Below are 23,978 nucleotides of genomic sequence, written 5' to 3'. Positions count from 1 at the left end.
TTTTGACCCGACAAGATGGGCTTGTGTAGATTTGTTAAAAGTTATTCGTTGTTACCGGACTAGACTTGATTAAAAAACGAACTTGGATTTTGGTTTATTTCATGAAGCTCGAGCGTTCATTCAGAAATATTTTTGTTTATTTATTGTCCTAGTCAAAACGTTCAGCAGAACGGCAGGGGTGAGGGGGGTGGGGGGGGTGTAAGCGGGTAAAGTTCAACTTTGAACTCGGTTCCATCGTCCTATCCACATAGTCCAAAGCACATCTTACACAAGCTGACAGACAAAGGGCAAACCTTTTTTTTTGACCTGAATACAAATGACTGACAAAAGAACAGCAACAAAAAAATGTGAATCCCTCCATTGGCTTGATAATTGCAGCCTTTTCTCTACTTTTACCCTTTTTAGTCTTGAAGCTTACAATTATGACTCAATTCTAATTAGACAGACACCGGCAACTCAATCAATCAAACGACCCACATTTATTTTCTTCGATGTTAGCCGATGTTATAAAAAAAAATCATGCAGAAATATTTTCAAGCCGCTCGATGGCAACCCAAAAATGTCGAACTATTGATTACAGTCAGGCTAGAATCAACTAGAAAAACATACAATATTAATTTTAAAAAAACACACCAAAACTTAGACGAAGTGTAGTTGTATCTATTGGTTTGGATCAGTCATGTAATTTTGTAATAGATTTAGATTCTAGACCAACAATAATACATCTGTGCGATTAGAAATATCTTTATCAATTGTTTCTGTTTAGTTCTACTCATGCTTTTAGCTTTCTCAATACGCTATGATCCTATCACTTGTCTGGACCAGTTGGAAAATTTTGGGTGTGGCGGAAGGGGGAGAATGAAAAGGATATCAGGATGAATTTTACCCTAATCATTTTTTAGAAGCATTTATATATATATATAAAAGGGTGGGAACGACCTGAATTCAAACTCACGACTCAAGCCGACATTCTAACCACTCTGCTAGTGAAGTGCGTATAAAAAATAGAAGATCGTATATATGTTTATTGCTTGTTTCAAACTCACTTTAAAGCGGCGACCTATAAAGGGGACTAATTAAACTTATACCACCAGTCAAGTACAATGTCTTTCCCGTGTTCGTTTTACCAAACAAAATAATTAATTACCAATGGTTTATTAACTAATTGGTTAACTTTAAAAAATTAAAAACAAGAAATAATTGTGCGAATTTTCAGCTTGATCCGAGATAGGGTGCCGGAGAAATAACGTGAACAAACTTTGTACCAGACAGACAGAGTGAGTTCATATAAGATTTGTAAAAAACTGGTTTCATTCATACTAAAACATTAACACGTGAACACTATTTTAACATTTTATTAGCCCTATTTAGGTCAGTGCCAGGTCAATGCTGACTCTTTAGTCCCACCAGCCATCATCCCAGTCATCACCCCACCACTGTGGAATAAAAGAAAGAGAGGAATATTTATTACACTGTCTCTATCTATTATCTTTCATCGTCAAAAATGCATAAACACAACCTTACGTGTTATAAACAGAGTATTTGGACGAGAAGTTATTGTTTGTATTCTGGCGAGGTAACTCAACTATGGAGGCTGCAAAGGTTTTAAAAAAAGAAGCTTAAAGATCTTATTTTCTTCACCAGCTTTAAAAAAAGGTAAATATATTCTTTAACCAATACATAGTCATTTGTACTTTCGACATAGTGTCATAGAATGATTAACATTATCGCTAGAGTAGATGAGCTTAAAGTGTTTTTTTAAAACAAGAAAACGAAACAAGTTTTTTTGGCAGTTGTTGAGATGCTGCGATCTATCCATAATCACACATTTTTCACCCTAATCCCTCTACTAGACCTAATCCCTCTACTAGACCTAATCCCTCTACTAGACCTAATCCCTCTACTAGACCTAATCCCTCTACTAGACCTAATCCCTCTACTAGACCTAATCCCTCTACTAGACCTAATCCCTCTACTAGACCTAATTGTCTGAACAGTTTCGACCTAACAATAAAACATCTCCAACCGGTCCAAATAGTTGGCCTATTTAGCGTCTTTTGTAAACTCTTCAAGTTGCGCTCGGTGGTCAGATGTTTTGATCTAATGAGGATGCAACACATTTTGTATACAACTAGTTTCTAGAGAAAGACGCTAATTACTATTGGGACGAATTTAAGAGGTTAGAAAATTATATTCTTTTATATAGAGATTATGTAGAGAAATACCAATTAATTTGAATTAAAAAACAAAACAAAACAAGTAGCAGTGGTTCCATTTTTAAAGGTTTCATACTATGAGTAGGTACACACCTCTTTGAGTTCAGCCCAGGGTGTACACACTAAATAAAGAGACTAACAAACACAACAAACAACTTACTCCTCGGCCCCAGCCGCCCCATCCTCCACGACCGCCCCATCCTCCACGGCCGCCCCATCCGCCACGGCCTCCCCAGCCTCCACGGCCTCCAAGACGCAAGCCGTTCCAGTACTGTGCTGTGGCCAGAGCCATGAACAAGGCAAGAAGCAATACGATCAAGAGGGAATTCATCCTGGATGGCTGCAGAGATAAACAACATCATGAGTTTTATTAGACTTAAAACCTTGGTTTGCTGGTAGCAGAGATAAAAACAACATGAGTTTTATTAGACTTAAACCTTGGTTTGCTGGTAGAAAAAAGAAGAAAAAAAAACTAAATATAAAATTAGTTTTAAATGAATAAACAGATAATTACAAACTCAAATGTTTACAGCCACAGACCTAGATCTATAGGCCTATATTTTTTAGAGTGGAAGAGAAAGAGGTAAAGTATTTTGTTCAGTTCGAAACAAAAATGTAAGATTGTTTTCTATAACATATTGTAGGCCTACGGTGACTTAGCCTATATTACAACAAAGTTGTTTTTAAAAAACTATATTTAGATGTTTAGTTATATATCTCGATTTTTGTAGTTTTGATCTACGCGAAAATGAGTGTTAGCAGTCCTTAGCACACTATGATCATAGATTTAGCAATGGACCTCCTTCACCAATCGTAAACAAACAACTTTTAGCCACGTGATTCTCTATCTCTTATAAACAAATTACGATCTAATTTTTAATACACAATGGCTATCACGTGACAGTTTTTTTCCGTTGTTTTATTAATATTATCACGTGATTAAATGCTGTTTGTTTACGATTGGTGAATGAGGTCCAAAGAAGAGATGTCTGGTATATTTTATTTTACTATTATCCCGGAAATCATAAATATAATAGAATGGTTAAAGTAATTTCTAGTTCCTTCATTTTACTGTCAGGATGCTCTATCTCGGGCCTATTTGTATTATATTGCACGGAAAGGGTTAAAACTGAAGATCACGAGTTTTCTTTTGGGTCAAGAGCGAACTCAAAGATTCTTTAACAGCCAGTCCGTTATTAGCAAGTATTAAAGTAAGCGACTACAGAACGTCTTGTTACTATGTCCTATGTTAGCATCATTAACGTGAATTTCATGAAAATCTTAAATGTAATTTTTGTTTGTTTGTCTTGATTTACTCATTACACTATTGCCTAAGTTATTTTACCAAGTTCGCGGCATACATATTTGAGACCAAAAAGTAAGCTGTAGCCAAAGACAGGCATATGGGTCTTATCTGTGTTTGGTTTTGACAAAATAGGAAGCTCATGGCTAGATCTGTGTAGTGTTGTAAATACTGCATTTTACTTTAATCTTGTAGCCTACTCTAGGTCTAGGACAAGTCTAATTACTTTAATTAGTATTTAACTTTCATAATAATAGCTAACATTAGTCTTTACCTAAATATTCATATAAGATCTTTGCAATTCCGATGTTAAAAGGATTTTTTTTTTCTTTTCTTATCTTATAAATTACAGATTCTTAGCAAAGATAATAGCGTCCAATTGGTATTCATGTGAAAATCTAGTCATGCATGTTAATTGGGAACGCTTAAACTCTGCTAAGTCATTGGTAATCCTTTCTGATTCAGGCAGCCCGTTCCACGATGTAATTTTTTAAGCATCGAAAAGAAAACATTTTAAAAGCAATCAGTTTCAGTTAACTTTATTTTATAGTGAACCAATTAGGAAAGAAACCCTATTGTTTAAATCAGCCCAACTACATCACCATAGCAACAAATAGTAAAAAGAGGATCATTTACCTTGACCTTCTTGGGACGCAAGCCACGGAATAAAAGTTGATGGTCTGAGCGGTTTACAGACAGACTTTTATAGTTTCGAACGTGGAATGTGGGTGTGTGCGTGTAGATATGTGTGTCTATGTGCGTGTGATGCTGCATTTCAATTGTCACAAAAATGATTGCAGTCTGGTTCATAGTCACAGTTCGACTCAGGACAAATTGTCACCGTGACAGCTTGGGATCAGTTTGACAGCTCTTTGACACTTGGGTTATTAAACCAGAAAAAAAAAAAAAGAGATGATTTTCTTAACTGGATAGAAACTTCAATGGAAAAACAACATGATTGAGCCATGGGGAGTGTTCAATTTTGTACAAAGTTTATATCAACTCACTCTGTTTGTCTGTCTGGTAAAAAGTTTGTACAGTTTATTTCCACCGCACCCAATTTCATATCAAGTGGAAATTTTGCATTATATTGCATTTGACAATACAAGAATCAATTTAAAAAATAAAACAATTGGTAGCTAATTATTTTGTTTGGTATCTCGAACAAGGGAAAAATTGTAGGGCCTACTTGGCCCATTTGGTGGTATTAGTTGAATTTAGCCCCCTTTACACTTTTGTAGGTCACTGCTTTAAAATTTGAAGGTAACAATAGATAACTATAAAACATTTTATTTTCATAAGCGATTCAGTGGGATAGTGGTTAGTGTATTCGCTTGAGGAGGCTTTAGCCAGCGATCACCCAGATACACCCTTCTTTCTCCCCCTACCACTTTCCTATTTCAACAGGTCCAGAAAATAATATGATCAAGCTTATAGAGAAAGCTAAAACATGAAATTGCGCTTAACTATTGGTAAAAATATTTATAATCGCGCAGATTTATTGCTGTTGGTCTACATCTGTTACAAATTTAATAACATGACTGATCCAAACTATTGATACAGTTACATTTAATAAAAAAAATTTCTAAAGTATTTTTTTTTTACATTTAAAAAAATTCTTCTGGCTGAAAATAAATACTGAGTGGAAGATATAGACAAATTATTTATATTTTGAATGGGTGATAACTCTAATCAATTAAGGTCTTAAGGTCAGAAGAAAAGTATCCATGGCCAGGCTACACTGAAAATACAGCTCAGGACACAAGTAAGTAGAAAGTTGAGTTTTTATTAAATTTTAATCAATTTCTGCAATAAACGGATGCCAGAATATGAAGAAACATTTCCACTTAACATGACATCAAACGCCTCTTAAGTTAACCCCTGACAATGGGTGTGTTTTTAGCGGCCCCCGAAAGGGGAAAAGACGCTATTAGTTTTGTGCGAAATGTCTGTCCGTCTGTCCGTCCGTCCCGTGTAGATCTCGTAAACTAGAAGAGATATTGAAAATCCGACTTCACAATATTTTAGACCATTCAAAGTTCTGATGCAACGGCTACTTTTTTTTTTCCTGAAAGCGAAAATTGTAATTTTTAAAATCAATTATGCAAGCAGTTTTTTTATAAGAAAAAGCTAATTAGTATGCATTATATGTTAGACCTAATTTAAGACGAATAGTAATCTTATAAACATCATTTTCGTGAACATTTTTTTCTAAATAGCGGAAATTTTTTTTTTTTTTTTTTTTTTTTTTGAGGATTCGAATATGAGTTTGAACCTTTTCAAAACAATTAACTTATTTAGTTCGAACCGAGGGTCCCGGGTTCGAATCCTGGTGAAGACTGGGATTTTCAACTTCTGAGTCTACCCAGCTCTAATGGGTACATGACATTAGTTGGGGAAAAGCAAAGGCGGTTGGTCGTTGTGCTGGCTACATGACACCCTCGTTAACCGTAGGCCACAAAAACAGATGAACTTAAAATCATCTGCCCTATAGACCACAAACTAGTTAGGCCAGGTTCACATCTAACTTTACATTCACTTTCACGTATCCTTTGATCTGCGGGACGGTTGGGGCACTACACAAGATCTGTTAACCTTCTTTCTCCATTCTTATCTCTCATTTGTCTTTGATATAATTTCATTCGGATGTTCTTTCTGAAAATATTGAAGCCTACCTGGGTGGACCACTGGTCGTGCGGTTTGCGCGCTGGACTGTCGTTTGGATTTATCGACGATCGAAGGTTCAAACCCTGCCTGCTCCCATCCCCCGTCGTCCTGCGGGAGGTTTGGACTAGGAAGTAAACTATCTTCAACTCTGAAGGATTATCCGAATTATGTAAAACATTTTACTTCGGGGGCCGATTTTGAGTTTGTGTTTCCACACAAACTGTCTTTTGTAACCTTGTTTTTTAATGAATTAGCTCAAAATATCTCTCTAGTAGTGTGAAGAATGGAACAAAATAAATATCCATGATTAAGCAATGGTTTAGTATCTCGTGTGACAATGTATTAAATTCTTTTCATCCTAGGCATCAGCTGTCGCGCTTTTAGCAAGGGTACTAGAAATGAATATGTTCATCTTATTGGTATTATTCCTTGAACAAGTTCATTTCATTTATAAAAAATCTTTCAGTTTCCATCTTTCCAGTATTCCTTGGTTTCACAAACTGTCACAACATCCTTACTACGAAAGTCAAGGGACAGACAATGACAAGAACATTTCCTAAATGTCAGGATGAGCTTGCTTCGGAATCTATTGTTTAGTCCTTTGCATTAGGGGCGAAAATGAGGAAGTGGGGTTTGAACCACCGGTAAATCCAGAACTTTTGACTGGAGGGCGCGATTTTTTTTCTAAACCCTAACCTCAGTGAACCTCAACCCTATAAAATATCTATCTCTCTATCTCTCTATATATATATATGTACGTGTGTGTGTTTTGAACCGAGTTTGTTGTGGGACAATAAGATTTTCCCCAAAAAATTCAAGTAGTAGCCCTATGATAATCTTATTAAAGTTTCCCAATTGTGTCATTGTACTTTTATAATCCATCAAGTTACTTCGACTCAAAGTTCTGTTTCAAACACAGATGGAGGCACGAGCCTATGGTTGGTCTAAAAAAGTACCACAAGAGAAAATGCTCCCTCCTTCCACCTGTTCCTTTTGCCACCCATGAAACAAATTCAACCTAAAGTTGGATGCGCTATGGATTAACAGAACTGAAGTATTGAACTAAATGTTAATATATAACTTTAGAATTTCTGTTGCAAGGTTTAAATCCTTATCAATCAAATCAAAGAGTTTATTGAGATGTCTGCCCCAGGCTGTTTACATTTTGACTGCGTTCTCTTTGAAATAAATGTGATTTAGATTTTAGTCTCAATGGTATGTAACGGAATGTAGGTCACTACTCAATTAGGTAACTAGAGATATATGTTTGTTTTGTAAATTTCGGACGTTCGTCCAGAATTGAAGTTTTTAAAGGCCTAGCCCAAACCTTCTGCAAGACCACACGACCAGGCAGCCTTCCACCTCCATATCACATGGCCAGGCAGCCTTCCACCTCCATACCACACGACCAGGCAGCCTTCCACTTCCATACCACACGACCAGGCAGCCTTCCACCTCCATACCACACGACCAGGCAGCCTTCCACTTCCATACCACACGACCAGGCAGCCTTCCACTTCCATACCACACGACCAGGCAGCCTTCCACTTCCATAGTACACGATCAGGCAGCCTTCCACTTCCATACCACATGACCAGGCAGCCTTCCACTTCCATACTACACGATCAGGCAGCCTTCCACTTCCATACCACACGACCAGGCAGCCTTCCACCTCCATACCACACGATCAGGCAGCCTTCCATCTCCATACCACACGACCAGGCAGCCTTCCACTTCCATACCACACGACCAGGCAGCCTTCCACTTCCATACCACATGACCAGGCAGCCTTCCACTTCCATACCACACGATCAGGCAGCCTTCCACTTCCATACCACATGACCAGGCAGCCTTCCACTTCCATACCACACGATCAGGCAGCCTTCCACTTCCATACCACATGACCAGGCAGCCTTCCACTTCCATACTACACGATCAGGCAGCCTTCCACCTCCATACCACACGACCAGGCAGCCTTCCACTTCCATACCACACGACCAGGCAGCCTTCCGCCTCCATACCACACGACCAGGCAGCCTTCCACTTCCATACCACACGACCAGGCAGCCTTCCACCTCCATACCACACGACCAGGCAGCCTTCCACTTCCATACTACACGATCAGGCAGCCTTCCACCTCCATACCACACGACCAGGCAGCCTTCCACTTCCATACCACACGACCAGGCAGCCTTCCACTTCCATACTACACGACCAGGTAACCTTCCACTTCCATACTACACGACCAGGCAGCCTTCCACCTCCATACCACACGGCCAGGCAGCCTTCCACTTCCATACTACACGATCAGGCAGCCTTCCACCTCCATACCACACGACCAGGCAGCCTTCCACTTCTAAACCACACGATCAGGCAGCCTTCCACCTCCATACCACATGACCAGGCAGCCTTCCACTTCCATACTACACGATCAGGCAGCCTTCCACTTCTAAACCACATGACCAGGCAGCCTTCCACTTCCATACTACACGATCAGTCAGCCTTCCACCTCCATACCACACGACCAGGCAGCCTTCCACCTCCATACCACATGACCAGGCAGCCTTCCACTTCCATACTACACGATAAGGCAGCCTTCCACCTCCATACCACACGACCAGGCAGCCTTCCACCTCCATACCACATGACCAGGCAGCCTTCCACTTCCATACTACACGATCAGGCAGCCTTCCACCTCCATACCACACGACCAGGCAGCCTTCCACTTCTAAACCACACGATCAGGCAGCCTTCCACCTCCATACCACACGACCAGGCAGCCTTCCACTTCCATACCACATGATCAGGCAGCCTTCCACTTCCATACCACACGACCAGGCAGCCTTCCACCTCCATACCACACGACCAGGCAGCCTTCCACCTCCATACCACACGATCAGGCAGCCTTCCACTTCCATACCACACGACCAGGCAGCCTTCCACTTCTAAACCACACGACCAGGCAGCCTTCCACTTCTAAACCACACGACCAGGCAGCCTTCCACTTCTAAACCACACGATCAGGCAGCCTTCCACCTCCATACCACACGACCAGGCAGCCTTCCACTTCTAAACCACACGACCAGGCAGCCTTCCACTTCTAAACCACACGACCAGGCAGCCTTCCACTTCCATACCACACGACCAGGCAGCCTTCCACTTCTAAACCACACGACCAGGCAGCCTTCCACTTCCATACCACACGACCAGGCAGCCTTCCACTTCTAAACCACACGACCAGGCAGCCTTCCACTTCCATACCACACGACCAGGCAGCCTTCCACTTCTAAACCACACGACCAGGCAGCCTTCCACTTCTAAACCACACGACCAGGCAGCCTTCCACTTCTAAACCACACGACCAGGCAGCCTTCCACTTCTAAACCACACGACCAGGCAGCCTTCCACTTCTAAACCACACGACCAGGCAGCCTTCCACTTCCATACTACACGATCAGGCAGCCTTCCACTTCCATACCACACGACCAGGCAGCCTTCCACTTCTAAACCACACGACCAGGCAGCCTTCCACTTCTAAACCACACGACCAGGCAGCCTTCCACTTCTAAACCACACGACCAGGCAGCCTTCCACTTCTAAACCACACGACCAGGCAGCCTTCCACTTCCATACTACACGATCAGGCAGCCTTCCACTTCCATACCACACGACCAGGCAGCCTTCCACCTCCATACCACACGACCAGGCAGCCTTCCACTTCTAAACCACACGACCAGGCAGCCTTCCACTTCTAAACCACACGACCAGGCAGCCTTCCACTTCCATACCACACGACCAGGCAGCCTTCCACTTCTAAACCACACGACCAGGCAGCCTTCCACCTCCATACCACACGACCAGCCTTCCACCTCCATACCACACGACCAGGCAGCCTTCCACTTCCATACCACACGACCAGCCTTCCACCTCCATACCACACGACCAGGCAGCCTTCCACCTCCATACCACACGACCAGCCTTCCACCTCCATACCACACGACCAGGCAGCCTTCCACTTCCATACCACACGACCAGGCAGCCTTCCACTTCTAAACCACACGACCAGGCAGCCTTCCACTTCTAAACCACACGACCAGGCAGCCTTCCACTTCTAAACCACACGGCCAGGTAGCCTTCCACTTCCATACCACACGACCAGGCAGCCTTCCACTTCCATACCACACGACCAGGCAGCCTTCCACTTCTAAACCACACGACCAGGCAGCCTTCCACTTCTAAACCACACGACCAGGCAGCCTTCCACTTCTAAACCACACGGCCAGGTAGCCTTCCACTTCCATACCACACGACCAGGCAGCCTTCCACTTCTAAACCACACGACCAGGCAGCCTTCCACTTCTATACCACACGACCAGGCAGCCTTCCACCTCCATACCACACGACCAGCCTTCCACCTCCATACCACATGACCAGGCAGCCTTCCACTTCCATACCACACGACCAGCCTTCCACTTCCATACCACACGACCAGGCAGCCTTCCACTTCCATACCACACGACCAGGTAGCCTTCCACTTCCATACCACACGACCAGGTAGCCTTCCACTTCTAAACCACACGACCAGGTAGCCTTCCACTTCCATACCACACGACCAGGTAGCCTTCCACTTCCATACCACACGACCAGGCAGCCTTCCACTTCCATACCACACGACCAGGTAGCCTTCCACTTCCATACCACACGACCAGGCAGCCTTCCACTTCCATACCACACGACCAGGCAGCCTTCCACTTCTAAACCACACGACCAGGCAGCCTTCCACTTCTAAACCACACGACCAAGCAGCCTTCCACTTCTAAACCACACGACCAGGCAGCCTTCCACTTCTAAACCACACGACCAGGCGTTTATCCACTTCTAAACCACACGACCAGGCAGCCTTCCACTTCTAAACCACACGACCAGGCAGCCTTCCACTTCTAAACCACACGACCAGGCAGCCTTCCACTTCCATACCACACGACCAGGCAGCCTTCCACTTCTAAACCACACGACCAGGCAGCCTTCCACTTCTAAACCACACGACCAGGCAGCCTTCCACTTCTAAACCACACGACCAGGCAGCCTTCCACTTCTAAACCACACGACCAGGTAGCCTTCCACTTCCATACCACACGACCAGCCTTCCACTTCTAAACCACACGACCAAGCAGCCTTCCACTTCTAAACCACACGACCAGGTAGCCTTCCACTTCCATACCACACGACCAGCCTTCCACTTCTAAACCACACGACCAAGCAGCCTTCCACTTCTAAACCACACGACCAGGCAGCCTTCCACTTCTAAACCACACGACCAGGCGTTTATCCACTTCTAAACCACACGACCAGGCAGCCTTCCACTTCTAAACCACACGACCAGGCAGCCTTCCACTTCTAAACCACACGACCAGGCAGCCTTCCACTTCCATACCACACGACCAGGCAGCCTTCCACTTCTAAACCACACGACCAGGCAGCCTTCCACTTCTAAACCACACGACCAGGCAGCCTTCCACTTCTAAACCACACGACCAGGCAGCCTTCCACTTCTAAACCACACGACCAGGTAGCCTTCCACTTCTAAACCACACGACCAGGCGTTTATCCACTTCCCTCTCGTTTCTGAAACAAAATATTTATGTATTTCTCTGTTTCTTTGGAGGCAAATGACGTGACATTTATTTTATTTTTGATTCCATTTATACAACAACTTGAGAAAAAAATGATTAAAGAAAAATAACAACAAAAATGAAAATTATTCTTTAGCTAAAAATTATCATTAAAAAAAATTAAATACACATTAATAAACATGAAAAAAATGTGGAGAAAAAAAATGCAATTTAATTTTTTTTCTTTTATAACGACATAGCACAGATTAAGCCTACATACACATTGGCCACATACACATTGGTCTACATACACATTGGCCACATACACATTGGCCTACATACACATTGGCCACATACACATTGGCCTACATACACATTGGCCTCATACACATTGGCCTACATACACATTGGCCACATACACATTGGCCTACATACACATTGGCCAGCAGATACAGACATCTTAGTATTCAATAAAAACAAAACAACTACTTATACACGGGAACATGGTTTAGTTTAGACACCCATACCTACTAGAGATTGGAACCTTTTTTAAATGTAGGGCGAAGCTGGCAGAAATTCAAGGCTTTGAACAATATAAAATCATTTCAGTTTCATCTTATTTAAGGGAGGGACTGGAAAGAGAAAGTTCTAGGCGTTATTTTGTAAAATGCATGTATGCCCCCATGTTTACAGATACCACTCTTCTTTCTTGAAGAGAAATATTCTCCTGCGTCTGCTTTTGTCTGTCCTTCACTTGTCTTCCGTCTTACAGCCCCATCTTTCATTCCCGCCAAATTGAACTGACTCAGATCTTCCCTGGAGACCACATGGAGGTCTGAAGGCTCGGTGACAGGTCAAACGGAGGCCAGTCAAGAAAATATTTGCAGTCGGGGATCAAACGACCAAGCGGGTTATTTCCCTTGGGCGCAACTAGAATTCCTAGTTTTGGAAGAAATTAATTTGTCCAGAAGAGGAAACGATCGAACAAGGCGGGAAACTTTTGAATGTTTTCAAGTTGTGTATTAGATCTATAGATTCTCCATTTACCTTATGCTAAGTCTTTATTAAAGTATTTTTGTACTATTAATAAGATATTTATACTTCATTGTAAGCATACGATTAAAGTAATTGTGTGCTACTAATAAGATATTTGCGGGTTACGGTATCTGAGTGGTTGAACGCTTGGCTTCCAAACCTGGAGTCCTGGGTTCGAACCTCGGTGAGGACAGGGATTTTGAATTTCGGGATTTTAAGTGCGCCACATGACACCCTGCTGGTTGACCGTTGGCCAAAGAAACACATGACCTTCACATCATCTGCCCTATGGATCGCAAAGTCTGAAAGGGGAACTTTACTTGATTTATCAAATATTTCTATTTTATGCTAAGTCTATATTAAAGTATTTCTGTACTGCATGTACTCATAAGAAAATAAATGTCTTTGCAATCGCTTCTAACTTTCAACGCCAGTTTATGAGGACTTGTTGACCAGACGTATCTGGACAAGAGAAAGGAGGCCTTACAGCAGCGGTTCTCAACCTTTTAAGCTCGGCGACCCCTTTTTACAATCACTCACTCTGTCTCGACACTCCCCCCCCCACCACACACACATACAGCAATAGAAGAATGGACAAAACAATCCATATTTTCGATGGTCTAAGGCGACCCCTGGCAAATCGTCAATCGACCCCCAAGGGGGTCGCGACCCACAGGTTGAGAACCCCTGTTTTAAACGAAGTAGCCTACTGTCCTCTTTGTATTATGATTCTTAAGATCCGGTTTACATTTTTAAGTAACAAAATACAGAAACTAAGTAACATAGGAAAAGGAGAAAAATAATCGATATGGTAAAATTTGGTAGCCCTATGAGGGAACCTAAAAAGAAAAGGGGGAAGGTTGGTACAGATCTCGGTATAAATAGATAAACTAAAAATGTTATGGACGTCATTTTGAAAGATGACGTCAATTAAATAATAAAATTATTTTGTGCTACATAATTGACATATAGATCTATGGTTACAAGCAAAAGAGATAAGAATTTGGAATTTTACAGAGCTAAAGAATACACATGATTTATTGTTTACTTTTTGAAATATACAGTTTATCAACGCTTCTTATGTTCTGTAAACCGGATACCCAAAATAGTTTTTAAAAAAATCTAAACACATCCTAGAATTCATTCATTCATAAAGCATGCTCAGCACGTTCTAGTCCAATCTCTTGTTACAGACGTTTCCGTGCTGCTTTTAGGTGCTCACTGAAATCTGCACGAGGTCGGGATTCGAACACGCCCCGTGCGATTTTGGCCTCTCCGTCAAGTATAAAAATAGCCACTAGAGTATATGGGTCTCAAAATGAAATCCATCTATTGAAATCTATCAACAGATTCAATGCCATTCCCGAGAGCATGCTGGAACTTAGGTCATAGAGTCAGTCAGAATTATGTGTACATAGAAGTAGCTAAAGACATCACGTGCCAGTTTTCTTGCTGAGAGCGCCCCCTTCAGTGATAGTACAGTTAGTATTTTGGGTAGTGCATATTGAAGAGTAAGGAAAAAAAAATGTGTTGTATTTTAACCTTGAACTCATTTAATAATGATAATAATAATAATTTTTATTAGCCTATCCATAATGAAATTTGTCTTACAATTAGTGCATTACACCAAACAAATTATTATAAGTATAAAAAACAAAATGAACATTCACACCAGACACATCTTTCATTATCTTATCATCAATTTCTTATTAAATAATCTTAGTTCAGAATATACAGAGCCTCGGCACAATTGTTAGGCTATGCATCGAGGCCATTCGAGGGTACATTCTAGGCCTCATCGAGGCGCCCTCATGGAAAAGTCTTTGAGGAGGGGACATCTGACGGAAACAGGTCCTCCAGTTGGCTTTCACAGAAGGTTCTAGCAAACAAGCGTTGTACGTGAAGATAGTTTTAAGGAAGACTTTCCACTAAATCGCACCATCCACCACGTCGTACCTCAACGGGGCAGTACGCCTGCTGTGACTGCTCTTTTGCAACTTTGGCGCCATTTCTATGTCTTGATGCACTTAATTATAGCAAAACATTCAATCACTTTTGGGAATGTTTCTCTCGTATGTCACAGCGTTTCACCTCATAGAATATTAAAAAAAAAAGATTCTGGTGCTTTAAATTTGGAGATTGTAAGGAGAAATTAGCAATGTCAAAGACGCTAAATTAAACATCAATATTGCCAACTAGATAAAATAAAATTGAGTGGTAAAGCGTTTGGTTTCCGGACCGGGGAGTCTCGGGTTCGAATCACCGTGAAGATTGGCATTTTGAATTTCTGGATTCTTAGAACTCCTTTGAGTTTACCTAACTTGAATGGGCAATGACATTAGTTGGGAAAGTTAAAGGCTGCTGTACTGGCCACATGAGGCCTTCGTTAACAGTTGGCCACAGAAACAGATGACCTGTTTACATCACCTGTCCTTTAGATCGCTAAGTCTGAAAGGGGTACTTTACTTTTAATATAATATATATCATATTAAACAACATAATATAACGCAATATATAACCTAACATATAATAAATAAAAAAAGAAATTGAAACTTGACAATGCATCTAATCTATGTATCAAACATTTTCTGAATGTATTGCTGTGACATAGGACGCTTCATGGTACCACGGGATCACCTCTTCTTTGACAAGTAACTTAGTCAATCAAGCAACCAATGTCCACGTCTGGTCACGATCTGTCACAATTGGGAGATTTGGCTGGAGCGAGGACACAAGAAATCAAATCTATCCTTTACTAAATGTGACTCCAAGTGAGGAGGCATTTCTTTTTCTCTCACTCTCTTTCCCCTCAGTTAGTCGGCCATTAGCGAGAATTGTCCTGAATGCTGAAAATATCCAGTTGATCCTAGGGGGCTTTTTACATTGTGGCCAATGACCCAATTACCACTATCATTGGTGTGAGAGCTACAGACGATTCAAGGGAAGTAAGTAAGATGAAAACAAAGTAGTTTAAGAGCAGACTTGTAATCGATAGGTAACTTTTCTACTTTATGTAAATGTTTATTTAAATATTTTTTTTTACGATCAAATTTACATTCATTTTTTTAATCGTAATTTGAGACATCAGAGTTTTTAATCCATTTATTAGGATTTGAGCCATTAATTAATCCACAACTGTATTAACGGATCTGGGGGCTGATGTGGTAACCAAAAAAAGGTTAGTTTAGTAGATACAAGTAGTATAGAAATAGAAGGAACGAGTTGTTGTTTTGAAATATACCTTAGTAATTGGAAGTGACCTATTTTAATGACGACATAATTTCTTGAAATATTTAAAAAAAATTGCTTCGTATTTTTACAAATGTTTTTGAACTTACTCTGTCGGTGTGTCGGTTTCAAATTCTGAACACGTTATTTCTCCAACTTCCCTTTCTCTGATCAAAACAGAAATTAATAAAAAAAAAAATCAACCAATTAATCAATTAAATAGTGGTAATTAATTATTTTGGTTTGTTAAAAAATCTTACATTGATGAGATATATAACTGTAAATGTGGAGTTATCTCCCACATATATATTTTTTTAAAGTATTTTAAAAAAATATTTTGCTTGTTTATTTCTTTAGAACCAATCCATTAATTTTCAATACAGAGATAGTAAAATAACTAGATCTTAGCAGACAGTAATAACTATGTACATGAATGCAAAAGAATGACAACTACCTTTTTGCGCGCTCGCGCACACACACACACCCACACACATACACACAAACGCCGGACAGTCACCTAACGAAAAATAATAATATAACAGTCAACTAACTAAATATAACAATACAACAGCCAACTAACTAAATATAATAACTCAACAGTCAACTAACTAAATATAATAATACAACAGTCAACTAACTAAATATAATAACTCAACAGTCAACTAACTAAATATAACAATACAACAGTCAACTAACTAAATATAATAACTCAACAGTTAACTAACTAAATATAATAATACAACAGTCAACTAACTAATTATAATAATACAACAGTCAACTAACTAAATATAATAATATAACAGTCAACTAACTTATCTTATCTTATATAATACAGACGTTACTTCAAAAAGAAGATGATTACGTCCTACGCGTCATGCATTCAGTCATGCATATTAACCAATGACCTAAATTCTGCCAAGTCACTGGTTTTCCTGGCTAGCTCAGGCAACCCATTCCATGCTCTAAAAATAGCACTAGGGAAGAAGGAGTATTTGTACAAATTAGTCCTAGCATATAGGATGAGGAATGTGCCTTTATCTTTGTGTCTTTCAGAGTATTTTATTAAATTTTGTTTTCGTAAATAATAATATAACAGTCAACTAACATACTCAACAGTCAACTAACTAAATATAATAATACAACAGTCAACTAACTAAATATAACAAATCAACAGTCAACTAACTAAATATAACAACTCAAAAGTCAACTTACTAAATATAATGATATAACAGTCAACTAAAGCAATAATCAAGTAAGTATGTTCACCAAAGTGACAGACAGCCATCTAACTATGGTTTTAAAAGTGACAGCCATCTAACTATGGTTTTAAAAGTGACAGACAGCCATCTAACTATGGTTTTAAAAGTGACAGACAGCCATCTAACTATGGTTTTAAAAGTGACAGACAGCCATCTAACTATGGTTTTAAAAGTGACAGACAGCCATCTAACTATGGTTTTAAAAGTGACAGACAGCCATCTAACTATGTTTTTAAAAGTGACAGACAGCCATATAACTATGGTTTTAAAAGTGACAGCCACCTAACTGTATTCTTACTATGGTTTTAAAAGTGACAGCCATCTAACTGTATTCTAACTATGGTTTTAAAAGTGACAGCCATCTAACTGTATACTAACTATGTTTTTAAAAGTGACAGACAGCCATCTAACTATGTTTTTAAAAGTGACAGACAGCCATCTAACTATGTTTTTAAAAGTGACAGACAGCCATATAATTATGGTTTTAAAAGTGACAGCCACCTAACTGTATTCTAACTATGGTTTTAAAAGTGACAGCCACCTAACTGTATTCTAACTATGGTTTTAAAAGTGACAGCCACCTAACTGTATTCTTACTATGGTTTTAAAAGTGACAGCCATCTAACTGTATACTAACTATGGTTTTAAAAGTGACAGCCACCTAACTGTATTCTAATTATGGTTTTAAAAGTGACAGCCACCTAACTGTATTCTAACTATGGTTTTAAAAGTGACAGACAGCCACCTAACTGTATTCTAACTATGGTTTTAAAAGTGACAGACAGCCACCTAACTGTATTCTAACTATGGTTTTAAAAGTGACAGACAGCCACCTAACTGTATTCTAACTATGGTTTTAAAAGTGACAGCCACCTAACTGTATTCTAACTATGGTTTTAAAAGTGATAGTCAGCCATCTAACTATGGTTTTAAAAGTGACAGACAGCCATCTAACTATGGTTTTAAAAGTGACAGACAACCATCTAACTATGGTTTTAAAAATGACAGACAGCCATCTAACTATGGTTTTAAAAGTGACAGACAGCCATCTAACTATGGTTTTAAAAGTGACAGACAGCCATCTAACTATGGTTTTAAAAGTGACAGACAGCCATCTAACTATGGTTTTAAAAGTGACAGACAGCCATCTAACTATGGTTTTAAAAGTGACAGACAGCCATCTAACTATGGTTTTAAAAGTGACAGACAGCCATCTAACTATGGTTTTAAAAGTGACAGACAGCCATCTAACTAAGGTTTTAAAAGTGACAGACAGCCATCTAACTATGGTTTTAAAAGTGACACATTTTTTCTTTACATTCCATTCCGCCCCCTCTCTAAGAGATAACTTAAAGGCTCGTTTTCTTATTCGGGTTTCAAAAAGCATTTCTGGCATCCTACGTTCCTAGGCTTGTGAAAGAGTTGAATAACATTTGAGTTTCTTTGTTCTTCTAGCCTACTGATACCCGTCGGTTATTTTGAATTCTGAGATGGCCTATACCACAATGTGGAAAGTTTGAGTATTGATTTTGTACTCAGACTAATGTAGACGTGGGAATCACAGGAATTCTTAGAAGAGAAGAACTCCAAGCTTAGTCTGGAATACCTGGACGACTGGTTGTCCCCAATGGCGGAAAACAAATGTTTTAGTCTATGATTGAAGACATCTCTTCGAATAAGCTTGTCTTTAAAGAAGTCGACATTGATAGACATAGCCTTTCTCACTAATCTAGATATTTGTCTATAATAAAAAAAAAATTAGAGTTGATAGTTTCCATGTTTCCATAGCTAACTCGGAGACAATAAACCGGAAGTCTGTAGAGACACCGCCGATCATGATGCCCCGGAAGTGGAATCGCTCGAATTGTGTCCAAAAATATCCAAGCGAAAGGTCCTTTTTTTTTTTGTTATCCCAGGTTCAAGGTATATCCTCTTATCTTTCTTGATTATCTGTGTGTGTAAATTGAAAATCTCCTGTGCCCCGCTCTTTTCTTGGCCAATCATAAATGTTTGCTACGCCATGAAATTGTTTTCATGGATCTCGAGTAGGCCGATATAATTACTGAACTGTATTACTTTATTCGTCATTACATTTTTTGTATCCTCGCCCCTGACAGTGAGAGGGGGAGGAGAACGACGCAGTGTTCTTACGTGAGTGTTTGAGCGATGAGAATATTAGGAGTTGGGGGGGGGGGCATTACTTTCCTTACAAAATATCCACTCCGTCTCTCTGCCTAACCCCACTTCTCGTGACATGCCCCCGTCCTCTTTTTTTTTTTTCCACCACTCGGCCCTATCTTTTATTGCCATCTTGCCTTTGTCATGTGACCCTCTCAGCCCTCCAATCAGAGCGTACGTTACATTAACGCGAAGTCTCGCAGCCACATACATATGCAATAAGGGCGTGTCATTTTGATGCACCGGTAACGAGGAAAAAATATTACCCGCGACCAAGAGGAGAGAACTTCTTTGATAAATGATTCTCCCCCCTTTGATTTATTTCTTGGCATTATTCTAATGGCTTTTTTTTTCTCCTTCGCCATTTTCTATTTTATTTTTGTATTTGAAAGTTAAAAATAAACAGAAAAGGGAAAAAAAAAAATTCTAGCGTCGGGGTTGATTCAGACAACTTCGGATCCACACAAACGTGGTGACATAAGATTGAGGACAGGGCGAGATTATTCTGAGGCCATGACATCACGATGGCTTTAATTATCACACAATTATGACAATTGATTGGCAGATGGCTGCTTCACGCTGCACGCGGTGGTCATTGAATTGAGAAAAAAAAAAACGAACGAACCTTGAGAACATGCTGTGAAACATCATCTGACAGGGGCAGATAGCGTCTGGAAAAGTAGAGGGGTACGCGACGTTTTGGCGCAGCCGTTTTGGCGCGATAGTCGTATTGGCGCTGCCGTTTTGACTCAAGAGGTTCTGACGATTATTTATAAAACACACACATTTTTTTAATAATAAACTTTGGTTTTCACTCTGCTTTACTAAAGTCTATCTATATACATATAATGTACATTCTCTCCCTCCAACATCCTGAAATAAAAGTTTTAATAAATTTTATTCTTTCTTGAACGCGAACTATGGTCGTGTGGTATGTGCCTGGGACATGCAACGATGGTTCCGGGTTCGAGCCCCGCCCCGCCCCCTCCATCCTGTGGAAGGTTTGGGCTAGCTAGGATGTTATGATCTTAAATAATGAGGGAACATCCTAAAAAAGTAAAACCTAAACTATAAAAGGTCATATTCCTTCCTACCTGAGACATTGATATTGACACCCAGACACAGGGATTGTGTGCAAGACACACAGGATGACAATAATCAGTACTCTCAATATTTTTCTAGTTTTCATAAATTAAATGAATCATTTTTGTGTGCATCGATAGCGTCTGGAATAGTGGAGGCTTCTGGTTTTAGATTGAATCTTGAGTTTGGATAGAAAGAAGTGACTAGTTTGGGCACAAAGAAGTGACTAGTTTGGATAGAAAGAAGTGACTAGTTTGGATAGAAAGAAGTGACTAGTTTGGATAGAAAAACTAAATTTCTCCTCTAGTGAATGTCTCCCTCTTCCCACAGGCACATTGACTTATCTCTAGGGTGTTCCAAGACAATGTGTACGATGAAAGTTCTCCACTCCTACCTGTAAAAGACCATCCGCAAAGTGTATTACAATTCACGCTGGTTCAACTCCTATTAAGGCATTAGATAGTTAAAGGTTAGAATTAAGGATGCTTTCATTATCTAGTTGTACAGAGACTGACGTAAGGTGAGGTAGTGTCAGCCTGTAGTGGTGCTTTATGCTGAGGTTAGAGAAGTTTGATTAATAACAAGGGCAATGGCTAATTAATAATAATAATATTTTTTTTTATCCCTAAGGAAATTTGTCTTAGAAAGAATGAGAAAGTAATCGTTCACTAGCTAGGGTCAGCGTTGAGAGACAGATTTATGCATTTTTATGTTTGTGACACACAAAACTTATCGCATGGTTCTAATTATAAATAACGCTAATTGTAAAGCGAATCACACTTTATCTACTTGAATTTGAAAAGTTTAAGTCTTGTTGACCTTTGTCGACTCTCATCATTTTGTAGGTCTACTTGTACTGTTTCGGATGTAGGTCTGCTGGGACCTCCTGTAATTAGACCTTTGAACAACTCAAGGTCATTGCCATATTAAAGTAACCTCAAGGTTTTTTTGCCCACAGTCCAGTAACGTGTATGGGTCTGCTTGTGAGTGAGCGCGTTCCTGTGTCACCTATTTTACTTCCCAGAGGGGACACATTTGCATAATGTCCGTCTGGCCGTCCGGGGCACAATTTGAACCTGCGAGTGACCGTAGGAAGATGGCTAGTTAGTGGGCAAGAGGAAATGGGTCAGAAGTACGGACAAGAGCAACTACATTTATGTTTAGACAAGTAGAGATCTTTTCAAGATCAAGAAGAGCCCAATTTTAGGTCGCCCCTGAGTCACAGTCTCTAGCAGATGTTTAATGTTTTTTTAGTATTTTTTTTCTATAGACAATGTTTGACTTCTTAAGCCTTGTATATGGTGAATTTAAAATCGTATTAGTTTACTTCCTTAGCAAAACAATACCATTGACATGACAGCTCTCGTGGGGTTACTGGCGTGGAAATATTGAGACAAGTTCAAATATAAACACCCCTCACACTTCATTGTCTGCTAATCACTAAGGAAGTGAAGCCATCTTTCTTTATTTAAACGTCACGAAACTCACGCGTTTGTTGTTTTTCCTTGTGAGAAACTTATCTGCAAACTTATGACAGCACTCCAACATTACATCCGGGCGTGGTGGCTGAGTAACAAACTCAAGGCTCCCAAACTGTAGGGATCCCGAGTTTGAATCTTAGTGAAGTACCTAACATTAGTTGGGGAAAGTAACACAGAAAAAGAGTGCCAACATCCAATAACGCACATGTGTTAATATACTCACACACACACACACACACACACCCTATTGGAGTAAAGTTTATCACCTGGTAAATGACATATACAATATCACAATTAGAATAATGTGCAGAATTTAATCATACAAAAAAAACAACAACAACAACCACAACATTAAAAATACTTTTGTAAAAAAAAAATACCTACTTTATTAGAGCAATTGCTAAATGTTAATACCTATTGAATGTTAGATTAAAAAACAATGAAATATATATTTTTTTTAAAACCCTGCCCCATTCCTACTCTCCCCCCCCCCTTTTTTTTTTTGAGAAAGAATCTTGGTTAAGCGAATGTAAACATCTAATAGACTCTCTAATATTTCAATAATGGGCCTTTGGCTCTAGACATTGAAGACGATAGGCACAACTTTCCTGAACATTAATTTATTACATTTTCTAGTGTCGTTGATAGACTACAATCATACAAGGCGAATATCTCTTCTGTGAAATGTTAAAGTATTTTTATGTTGGCTTACCTTTGAACAACTCCGATTGACGGACTTGGACTTTGCTGATGATGTTGCACTACTCGGGGCTACAAATAAATGCATTCAAGAAATGACGGAGAGCCTAGACAGAGAGGCACCCAAAATTGGCCTCCGCATAAACTTGGATAAGACTAAAATTATGCGAGTGGGATATAAGGCAAAGGGTGTCCCCGTCAGACTTGGCGAGTCAAAGCTTGAAGAGTTGGACAAGTTCACGTACCTTGGCAGCATCATAACAAATGATGGAGATGCTTACCATGATGTAGCGTGCCGAATAGGAAAGGCAGGGAGCATTTTCCAAAGGCTGCAGCCTATTTGGACTAGCCAAGCCATTGGACTCGAGACAAAAATACACCTTCTCAACACAATCGTCATTCCAACTGCTACATATGCATGTGAGACGTGGAAGTCATCTGTCAAAATTGAGAAAAGACTAAATGTGGCTCAACAGAGATGGCTGAGACGGATTTTGGGAGTCAGTTACACAGACCGGATCTCAAACAAGGAAATCCTTTGCCGAACTGGGAGTCGAACACTTAGTGAGGTTGTGACTGAGCGTCGCATGAGGTTTGCGGGACATGTTCTACGTCAAAATGAATTACGCACACCAAGAGTTGCGATAACATGGAAGCCAAAACGAGGAAAGCGCAAACAGGGACGTCCTCGTATTACCTGGCGACACACCTTCATGGAGGACCTCAGAACAGTGGACACCAGATGGGAAGAGGCTTCAGACATTGCCAGTGACAGATCATTATGGAGACAGCTTGCCGCCCAATGCGCCGAACGGCGCGGGAGGACCTAAGTCTAAGTAAGTCTAAGTTACCTTTGGCACACCTCCAAATTTGTGTATGCATTTATTCCCAGAACACATGTTTCCATTTATTTGAAATGTGCAGTGACCTGACCGAAGTCCAGAACGTATAGTTTGTAAGTGATCTTGGGGAGGGAGAGGGTGTACCTGTATACAATTACGTGATGCTGACGTCACAGATGTGAGCCTATTGTTGAGTCTGTGCTCACAGGTTATGATCTTGGAACATTTCTAGCTTTCCAAGCACTGGCGTAGCAAGATACCAGTAGACCTGGGTTCAAGACTGTGATGGTTGGTCCTCTCTCCTACCCCAAAGAACTAAAAGTCTGTGATGGTTGGTCTTCTCTCCAACCCCAAAAGAACTAGAAGGCTGTGATG

At 40.3% G+C, this 23,978-nt stretch overlaps 1 protein-coding gene across 2 annotated transcripts; it reads right to left on the bottom strand.

Moving 5' to 3' along the window:
* Positions 1-1,339: 1,339 nt before the first annotated feature.
* On the bottom strand, positions 1,340-23,705 carry LOC106064993 (neuropeptide-like protein 30). 2 transcript variants are annotated; one of them, XM_056029284.1, is made up of 3 exons: positions 23,613-23,705; positions 2,377-2,556; positions 1,340-1,436 (listed from the first exon to the last, which is right to left on the bottom strand). In XM_056029284.1, exons 1-3 carry the CDS (start codon positions 23,658-23,660, stop codon positions 1,398-1,400), a joined length of 267 nt encoding a protein of 88 aa, XP_055885259.1. In that variant the 5' UTR covers positions 23,661-23,705; the 3' UTR covers positions 1,340-1,397. The 2 variants fall into 2 exon arrangements, with proteins under 2 accessions (XP_055885259.1, XP_013079159.2); XM_013223705.2 differs by lacking the exon at positions 23,613-23,705 and adding an exon at positions 4,156-4,344.
* Between the last annotated feature and the right edge of the window lie 273 nt (positions 23,706-23,978).

This window comes from Biomphalaria glabrata, chromosome 5 (genome assembly GCF_947242115.1).
Source record: "Biomphalaria glabrata chromosome 5, xgBioGlab47.1, whole genome shotgun sequence".
Lineage (NCBI taxonomy): Eukaryota > Metazoa > Mollusca > Gastropoda > Planorbidae > Biomphalaria > Biomphalaria glabrata.
This window is presented reverse-complemented; position numbering and strand designations above follow the sequence as displayed.

Excerpts from the sequence above, each read along its gene's own strand:
- LOC106064993 (XM_013223705.2), bottom strand. The coding sequence starts at position 4,329 with ATGAACCAGACTGCAATCATTTTTGTGACAATTGAAATGCAGCATCAC. Across the intron at positions 2,557-4,155 it reads TGCGTCCCAAGAAGGTCAAG|CCATCCAGGATGAATTCCCT; the intron begins GTAAATGATCCT and ends TTATCTCTGCAG. Across the intron at positions 1,437-2,376 it reads GGGGCGGCTGGGGCCGAGGA|TGGTGGGGTGATGACTGGGA; the intron begins GTAAGTTGTTTG and ends TTTATTCCACAG.